This window comes from Frieseomelitta varia, unplaced genomic scaffold (assembly GCF_011392965.1).
Source record: "Frieseomelitta varia isolate USP_RPSP 00005682 unplaced genomic scaffold, Fvar_1.2 scaffold_182, whole genome shotgun sequence".
NCBI lineage: Eukaryota > Metazoa > Arthropoda > Insecta > Hymenoptera > Apidae > Frieseomelitta > Frieseomelitta varia.
The window spans coordinates 1,940,292-1,950,326 of NW_025109550.1; the positions used below are offsets into that span (position 1 = coordinate 1,940,292).

Sequence of the window (10,035 nt, forward strand, 5' to 3'; positions counted from 1 at the left end):
CTATTTCGTAGTATTTCAGCATGTTCAATCGACGTTGCGTATACAATAGATTTTAAATGTCCCCACAAATGAAAATCTAATAGATTCAAATCCGGAGAACGAGCAGGCCATGCAAATAGGACCAATCCATTTATTTGCAAAGTGTTGATTTAAAAATTGCCTGGCCATTCGGCTAAAATGCGGCGGAGCTCCATCATGCATAAACCGCATACGAATAATCTACTATCGACTGGAACTTCCTCTAATATTTCGTGTAAACGCGTGCTCAAAAAATCAACATACTTTGTGCCTGTTAAATTTTCATCAAGAAAAAAAGGTCCGATTAAAAATTTATCAATTATTCCTGCCCATACGTTTAAACTAAACTGGTGTTGATGTCTTGAATGCACAATAACATGTGGGTCTTTATTCCAATTATGATTATTATGAAAATTGAATATACCATCCCTGGTAAAACTAGCTTACTAGAGTTTGCTCTGTTTATAAAATTCGTTATATCTCATAAACGAAGACAAATAGGACATATATATTCATATGACTTTTTTCATTATTTTTTAGGCGTACAATCAGTTTCCGAAATGGGTCCCACAAGTTACGAAACACCCTATCACTGAGTTTATTGTTTAGTGTTTATAGATTATAGTTTAATGTGTGACAGTGTTAAGGAAATTTACGATTTGTAGTATCAAGTATCAACCCGGAAGCCATTCTGGTCTAAGCCGCAAGGCAAGAAGATTATGTATAATAAATAAATAAAATATATTCGCATCTCACTCATTCTCCATTGACAAGAGTGATACTTTGAGATTTTGAGTTGAATAATATCTCGACCCATAGCGGGCGCTACTCTATTTGAGCCTAAATCTATATGCTTGGATAACACCTGCCCTCATCCCTCAACATCACCATCATTCGTTGTCTGCAAGAATCTATATAACACTATATTGATATATAGTACTAAAAGAATCGTTCAACCGTTATTATACCGCAATATCAAGTCCGATAATAATTAAATATTTAAAAAAACATACTTTTCATAATACCGGTTGATTTTTCTAGTCGTTGTCAGGTCTTCGATTATTTCTTTTTGTGAAGATTATTACGAAACTCAGAGGAGGAGTGTTTCTTCGTGAAAAAGTTACGATTTAGCAAACAACAATTCTAAAGTGGAAATGTTATTAATTATCAATTTTTCCTCTAGATTTCAGGGAGAATGATCTCACGTAGAAATGATGTGCGAACGTCGATAATCGAGGTTACAATTGTTCTCTCAGACAAACGATGAATGAAATCATCTCAATGATGAAACGTATTTTCAGTAATCCAACGAACCCCCTTGTAACGCGAGATATGTACGAATTTCGCGTTGTTACCGGAACTAAGAGCGCAAAATGTTAGAACTAAATAAATAAATAAATAGTTTTTTTTTTAGTACGACAAAAAATGACGCGGATTTTATTTCATTCTGAAACAGGATTATAAAATTTTATTCATTCGATGTGCAAAGTAACTTGAACTGAAATCTTATCGCTTAAAATTAAGTTCCACCGACGTCGTTTATTTCACTTTACTTTCATTTTTCCCAATTGCGCGAGTTGCTGATTCATTTCTGTTAAATTTCTTGCAAAGAGTTTCAAGAATTTCTAATTTTTCTTCCAACGATACAAACCTTCTATTCAGCTTATCTTCGGAGATGTTTAAAGTCATGGCATGACATGAAAAAAATATTATTTCTTATTTCTGACACTGAACACAGCGAGGAAAGATTGCCTTATTCAGTAATCGGTCGGTATCTAGTTCGTAACTGAAATAAATCCCTTCGTCACGACTAATTCTACACGGAAATGCAATAAAATAGTTTAAACGAGCCCTCCTTGTTGCGCGAGAGTCAACGAAAAACTGTGATTTTCAAGTCAAAAACGCACACGTCTTCATATCATTGAGGATCATGAATATTCTTCGGCAATTTTTTTATCTTTCTAACTGCGCAGCCAACTTGGCATGTCCACAGCAAATGCGATCTATCACGTTTAAATCACTCTCAAAGTTCTACGACGATTGTCTCGCTGTAAAGCATTTTTGTGACAACGAATTAATATAAATTACGCAGCGAAAGGGGGGCAGTCCAGCAGAATTTTTAGTCCAAATCGTTTGAGGGGACAATTTTGCTTTTGTGTTCAAGGTGGTACACCTGAGGCAGAGGCTAGACAACACAGTGAGCAGTTCGAGGGACCGATCTTTTCCCTTCGACGCGACTGTTGCTATGATCCAGTCCCTGATAGACTGCGACGAGTTCCAAGACATCGCCACATTAAGGGTACGTTTCGTTCACTAGATATTTTTCTATTTTACATACGCATATACATTTTCCTTTTGTTTAAGATTTCCCGTAAGTCTCTGTTGTCTGAGCGAGTGAGAAATTCGCACGTGTGTACCTTGTGTCTTGCATTCCAGAACTTGGACGAGCTGCTGGACCATAAATCAAACTTAAGCGACAAGCTGTGTCAGATAGGAGACAGCATAGTGTACAAGTTGGTGCAGTGGACCAAGAGGTTACCGTTTTACCTTGAGCTACCGGTCGAAGTTCACACGACGTTGCTCACCCACAAGTGGCACGAGATCCTGGTGCTGACCACATCCGCCTATCAAGCGATACATGGTCAGCACAAGTTCTCCAACGTCGGTAGCGACGTGATGGGAGCGGATTTTATGCAAGAAGTAATTATGTATATACATATATTTATATATACATATATATACTTTTCTTTCGTTCGTCGCTTTCCAAATCCAAGTCCGATTGCTCGATTTAGCCTGGGTGTTCGATTTAGCGGGAGATCCACGGATAAAGGAACTTTCACTTTAACCGAGCGAACACACCGCGCCGGCAGATTTATCTCGCCACCGCGAACCGATACGATACGATGCACCTGCATCCTACGTCGTAGTCGAGTCGAGCCTTTTTGCCTCGAAAGAGTAATGCAGGCCGCGCTTTTTTCACCGCGGGGATAAATACGATCCTTAATAGAATTGTAATTGGCAACGTAAATCTTCGCCCCGGACAGATATGTTTCTGCCCGATGTTTCGCGTTTCGATGAAATTCAAGCGAGCCACTTTCTACCGTTCGAACACGAGCGGATAATAGGAAGATTTATTCGAGGAAAGAGGGAACTTTCTACTTTCAGATAAAATATTATTGTGTATATTATAATATACAGGGTGGATCACCACATATTGCCATCTAGATTCATTATTATTAGGTGTAGCGAAAAATGTTTCAGACGAAGTCGAATGGTTTCAAGAGGGGCACATTTTGATAGTACTAGTTTTCTTGTAGGTGGACGTGTAGAGGACATATGAAGGTCATTAACGTGTTTTTAAATGAAATCGTATATTTTTTATTGCATCAGTTGATAATATTATATAATATTCTTAATATTCTTTACAAAAAAGTATCAACCGTATTTGTGTTAAAAAATCATTAGTTCAGGAGATATTTTAATTTCAATTTTGTAAAATCTATGCGTGAAAGACAAAGACAGTATAAATATAAGAGTACTATCCTTCTTCTTCCATGTCTTTCATACGATAATTTTACGAAATTAAAATTAAAATATCTCCTAAGCTAATGATTTTTTAGTATAAATATAAGAATACTATCCTTCTTCTTCCATATCTTTCATACGATAATTTTACGAAATTAAAATTAAAATATCTCCTAAACTAATGATTTTTTAGTATAAATATAAAAATACTATCATTCTTCTTCCATGTCTTTCATACGATAATTTTACATTAAATTAAAATTAAAATATCTCCTAAACTAATAATTTTTTAACATAAATAGGTTAACATTTAATTTTGTAAAGAATGTCAAGGTGCATCAACTGATGCAATAAAAAATATATATGGTTCCATTTAAAAAAACCGTTAATGACCTTCACATGTCCACCTATAAGAAAAATAGTATCATCAAAATGTGCCCCTCTCGAAACCATTCAACTTTATCTGAAACATTTTTCGCTACGCGTAATAATAATGATGTGAATCTAGATGGCAATATGTGGCGATCCATCCTGTATATAAATAAAAAGATGGAACCTACTCTTCTTTGAGAGATATGCATGTACAATATATATTTGTAATAATATAATGTAAAAACAGAATCGCGAATCGTTTGATTTAGATTGTACAAACGTATTGCAATCCGTGCACAGGTTTCGAACAACATGTATACGTTGCAAACGTGCCTAACGAACATGATGGGCCGACCGATAACCATGGACCAATTACAGCAAGACGTAGGGCTCATGGTGGAAAAAATTACTTACGTTACGTTAATGTTCAGGAGGGTGAGATTACGAATGGAGGAATACGTCTGTCTGAAAGTAATCACCATGCTCTCGCAAGGTAAGTATTTTCACACGATCGATCGTCCCCCCCCTCCCCCCCCCCAAAAAATACGCACAAATACCGTACATGCTTGTTCCTTTTTCCTTTTTCTTTTTTTTTCTTTTTTTTTCTTTTTTTTCCTCGTTCTCTATTGAGATACTCAAGATATAAAGAAATGCATCCTTTTTTGCTAATGCTGCAATTGGCGAAGCAAAATGTAAGTTTGCGTGTAAATAGAATGCTAGAATGCTAGTCACACAAAGCCTGCAGACTCGTAATTATTCGAGTTATTCTGCGAGAGAATGCGACGGGGTATATTTACATTGGGAAAGTAAAATTCCAAAGTAAAACGACACTCATAGAAGGGATTTATAGTGCCGAAATAAATACGGGGGGTTGCTAAAGGGATTAAAACACCTCGTTGAATAATTACGAGAGAAGAGATTAGCGTAGCGTAGTTACGTTGTGTCTGTCAGTTTCCCATCAACACAATTATTACAAGCACAAGTATATTACGTAGGATAGTAAAAAGAACGTTTAGAACTTCAAGGATAGATAGTACTCACCAAATGAATGAACACGAGTCGAGAAGTTGACACTTTCCACAATGATGCACGCGGTCGAGGATATCTGTACAAAAATACAAAGAAAATTCCACGTTAGATAGATATGAAAGATGATGTGGAAAATAGATTGTGTAGAAAAATCGTGAACGTTCGAACGAGAATTGCACGAATAGAAAAAAAAAATTATCTTTTTGATCTCTCCGTCTCCCCATCCCTCTATGTTTCGCGACACTGTCTATCTGTCCCAGAAGTTCTGAACATTTTTTTCTCTTCTGCCAGCCTTCTATCGTAATCGCAGCGCGTTATTCACGAATTGTTTCTCTTGTATTTGCCCTCTCTTAGCACGTGGAGGTACAATGGAATTAGAACATCTACAAGAACGGTACATGAGCTGTCTGCGAAGTTTTGTCGAGCACAGCGCGCCTCAACAGCCGAATCGATTTCACGATCTTCTTGTCAGGTTGCCCGAAGTAAGTGAACGACGTTTGAAAAAGAAATTTTCCAGCCGGTCGTTTCTCTCGTCGTTTAGACAGATCCTTTAGATTTTCACTTGAGCCTTAAGCTTTAAGGCGTTCGAACGAACGAACGAAAGAACAAGACGGGAGAATTAAATCAATCAGAATTTTACGCAGGAAAATGTGCGTAATTTTTGTTCTCGATGGCAGAGAAAGACCTCGGTACGGTAGAATATCGAACCTATGACAGTATTTTTGTTGCGACCGTTATATGTAAATGCTCTCTTGCACGAGAGAGAGAGAGAGAGAGACAAAGGCTACAAAAAAATCTAAGTCGATCCTGTTTTCTTCCTGAATTGCAGGTACAGTCGGCGGCAGCTCTTCTACTCGAGAGTAAAATGTTCTACGTTCCTTTCCTATTGAACTCAACAATTCAAAGATAGTAAATAAAAAACAAACTGACGATAAACGAAGCTGAATACCTACTATACATACTATACATATGAATATATACATATATATATTTACACAGATAGAGACTTATATATATGTATATATATATGAGAATAGAGAATCGAACAAAAATATCGAGCAGAAAGCAAACAAAGAGAGCGGGAGAGACGTGTGCGGAAAAAAAAAGCAAGGGAAAGGCTTTGTTTGCGTATGTATAATAATTATATAAAAAAAAAGTATATATATATATATAAATAATATAAATAATATAAATGTGTGTGTTCGTTGCGTTGTACAAAACGAAGAAGGTCGAAAATAAGGGAACGGGGAACCTGTGAAAAGCGTGATAAAACAGACAAAAAGCGTTAGAAGAGGAAGAAGAAGAAGAAGAAGAAGAAGAAAAGAAGAAAAGAGAAAAAAAGAAATGAAAACGGGATAGAACAAAAAAAAAAAAAAATTAGAGGAAAACGAGAAAATTTGGAAAAAGAGAGAAAGAAAGAGAAAGGATACGGAGGAGGAGGAGGAGGAGGAGGAGAGAGAATGCTTTAGATAAGAAATAAGAAAAAAAGAAAATTAATGAAAGAATATAGAGAGTTCGAGAGAGCGAGAGCGAGAGCGTGAGAGCGGGAGAGAAAGAGAGGGAGAGTGAGATAGAGAGAAAGCGCGCCACCTCGAGATGGAGAAAATCAATCGAGGAGGGAACTGAACTTTTTTATCGAAACTGAAAGACTATAATAATATATTTCTGTACGCAGTACCGCGCAACTACGTCATTGTGTGTTCACGTTGCATAATCCGATCGATAATAAGACTCTCGTTACGTACGCTCACTGTAGGCCACCTACTACCACCTACTACTACTACTGCTGCTACTACTACTACTATTACTACTACTACTACTACTACTACTACTACTACTGCTACTGTTACTACCACTCTCCACCACTATCGAGCTAAATAGCAGACTACCAAAACGACCGAAAGATCAATCGACCGATGTTGATGATAATGGTGATCAGAATAATAACGATCAGATAATGATGATAATGTAAATGGCGACGACGATGATGATGATGATGATGATGATGATGATGATGACGATCGACGACAAATCACCAGCAACGATGCAAGCGCGAGAAAAACCATCGATCGGCGAACGGATCGATCGCCGCGTATCTGTGTATCTTTACATGACATCCTAACACCTTAATCATAATATCACAGCCAGACAGAGTACACGCATTCTCGACAAAGCAAAACGTAACTCTGAACGCCTATAAATAGTTAAATAACTCTCTCATCTCGATGTGATTCTACCCTTTTCGTCACGTAATTGCAAAGTACGTAAGTGTGATATTTATCAGTTGTCATTTTCAAACGAAAGAGAAGATACAAGGGACGCACGGCCGTCGAGTGAATTCTTATTGACAAGGAACACGTCGTCATTAACGGAACTGGGACTGTTTGGATGGATGTTTGCAAAAACGACGACGACTTTCGACGTGACTGTTGGATCAAACGAACAGAAAAAAAAAAAAAAAAAAGATGTAAAACCGATGGTATACATGGTATGAAAGAAGTGCAGAGACCACATCTGGCATCTGTTCAATGGTGCCGTTCCATTGTACGAAAGAAAATACAACGGAACACATTCGGATGAAAATCTGGTTAGAATCTAGGCTACAGTCTTATCGATTCCGTAAATCGTCCTCGTTGTTATTGTCGTTCTTGTCGTCATTCACCACTCCGAATCATGGTCCAAGCGCGCAACACAGAAGACTATATTATATATACATAATATATATATATATATATATATATATATATATATATATATATATATATATATATATATATATTCACCGTTTTGTTAATTTACATTTTATCGTCATCGACGTGAAATCTTTACGCGTTGTGCATCATTCACCGGTCGAAAATGTCCTTGTTCGTAACCGATTTTTTACTCTGTCCTTCGGACAATCCGATCCTCCATCTTTTCGCGGATCACGCGTTTTTAGAGCTTACGAAAGAAAAAAAAAGAAAAAAAAAAGAAAAAAGAAAAAAAGAAAGAAAGAAGAAAGAAGTGCCGCGTATACGAAACTCTCGATGGTAATTACTTTAAACGTTTCACGAACGGGGGGACCGCCTATCGCGAGGCTTTCGACGACGTATTTTGAATAAATCAAAGTTCGCTTCGATCACTTGCAAATATTTTGCAAAATTTTCGCGTGACGAGTGCACTTCGAACTGACGCTGATTTTCGATACGTAAAGTAAAACTTTTTAAACAGTTTTTTATACAGTTCTAATAAATTCGTAGCCTGCCGTATTATATATCGAAGTGATATTTTTTCTATATTGAGAATTCTTGCGGAGGATCGGATCGTTCGAAACCCCGTGCGTGCGAGCGCGCGCTCGCTTCGTTTCTCGTTGCCAGGTGTTCACCATTGATTCGCGACAAAAAAAAAAAAAAAAGATTGTTTTTTTATGATTCCTCGTTGAAATGACTGCGATAATTTCATAGTATTATACACAAGAAAGAAAGAAAGAAAGAAAGGAAACAAAAAAAGGGAAAGAAGAAAGAAAGAGGGTAAAATACACAAACGAACGAAAAATATAAAATAGCAAGTGACTTGGTATTTCTTTCTTGCGAGGAAGCTCACGTTCGTGGCAAACGAGGGGAGAAAACGAAGTAATTAAAGTTCGAGTAGAATTTCTTTTCCTTCGCGTTTCTGAGCGCGAACTTTTGTCTTTTGACTTGCGCAAAATTGTCCTCATCTTGGCAAACGTATCGTGTGTGTTTACGTGTCGCGAACGCGTGTGATACCTCAGTTTCCCCGCAACTCAGAAATACCCAGTTCTCCGGATTGGCTCAATTATTTAAGATAGCGGAAACCATTCTAGAAAATGGAAATAACGACCGAAAGCAAACAAACCGGTGGCTGACGCCAGTCGAAACGTCTTGTTCGTGTCTTGGAAAAGAAGAGAAAGAAAAAAAAAAAAAAAGAAAAGAACGTAATGAATAATGCTCCTTGTATACGCATGTAATGGTTAATCAGCGCACGTTCTATCACAACGTGATTGTTTCATCTTGCCTCCATAGAAACTTATCGTAAACACGCGCTAATCACCGGTACGCGCACGATCACGAGTACGATGAAATCGAATTTCCCCTTTTTCTTTGATTCCGAAGGTCCGCAGTCTCGTGTGTCTCTGGACGTCTTCGGTCGTGTTGCATTTACTCTTCAACCCTCGACCCCTAATTTTACTTTCACTTCATCGAGCCTACCGCGCGAATATTCTGCTCAAAACAAAGTTCCATCGAAGCTTTCCGCGAAGGAACTTTCTCTAACTCTCGACAACTCTCGTTGCCTTTTCTCACATCTCGAAACAATTTCGCCGAACTCGTGGTCGCGAGCGCACGTATAAAGAAGAAAAAAAAGAAAAAAAAAAAAATCAACACGAGAACTATACACACAGACCTTGGGCCTACTAGCCTAGGGATACTTGTCCATACTATAAGACTTAACTAACGATGGGATACTTCATACGGTAAACAATGTATATTATTTGCGGTTAAGGAACTGGGGGTAACGGTTCCTGTATTCCCCGGACATCATCGTACACTTGTCTCTGTGTTCAATTGGACGGTCGATAAGGTCGCAGCCACGAGAGATAGAGAGGAACGAAGAGAAAAAGAAAAGAACCTCGCAAAATTATTACATTACGTTAAGAGAATAATTCGACATCGTGTTCGGCTAACGCGCATTTCTTGCTGTAGCTTTGCACCATTAGGAAAATTACTTTTTTTTTTGACTTTTTCCTCGCGAGCATAAATCGTACGCGAAGCAATTTGCTTTTGCGAAGTTACCGCTAATATAATAGTGCAATACGAAGAGAAGAAGCAATCGTCTTAGCATTTAGACCGATATGTTTGTTCCTTTTGCTTTCTTCCTTCTATCTCTTATCTTCATAGATATTTTTTACGCTCCGCGTCCCTTCTTCTTCCCTCCTGATCCTCCGTGCCAATCCATCAAAATCTCGACTGTTCACCCTTATGTTCCTACAACTTTTCTCCATCTTAACCAACTCTGTTCCCCTCTTTCTTTCTTTTTTTTTTTTTTTATTTTCTTTAGCTAGTAAACATAATGTACTTCCCGCGGAGAACTCTT

At 37.6% G+C, this 10,035-nt stretch overlaps 1 protein-coding gene across 4 annotated transcripts in view; it reads left to right on the forward strand.

The window, feature by feature from the left end:
* Positions 1 to 6,324, forward strand: part of LOC122538948 (hormone receptor 4) — a 44,139-nt gene extending 37,815 nt beyond the window's left edge. For 3 of the 4 annotated variants that reach the window (XM_043673467.1, XM_043673468.1, XM_043673469.1), the window contains 5 exons: positions 2,183 to 2,317; positions 2,455 to 2,718; positions 4,216 to 4,408; positions 5,299 to 5,426; positions 5,774 to 6,324. In XM_043673467.1, the coding sequence (XP_043529402.1) occupies positions 2,183 to 2,317; positions 2,455 to 2,718; positions 4,216 to 4,408; positions 5,299 to 5,426; positions 5,774 to 5,854 (801 nt within the window). In that variant the 3' untranslated portion in view covers positions 5,855 to 6,324. The remainder of the gene's footprint in view (positions 1 to 2,182; positions 2,318 to 2,454; positions 2,719 to 4,215; positions 4,409 to 5,298; positions 5,427 to 5,773) is intronic. The other variant, XR_006308957.1, reaches the window with a different exon arrangement.
* Positions 6,325 to 10,035: the final 3,711 nt, after the last annotated feature.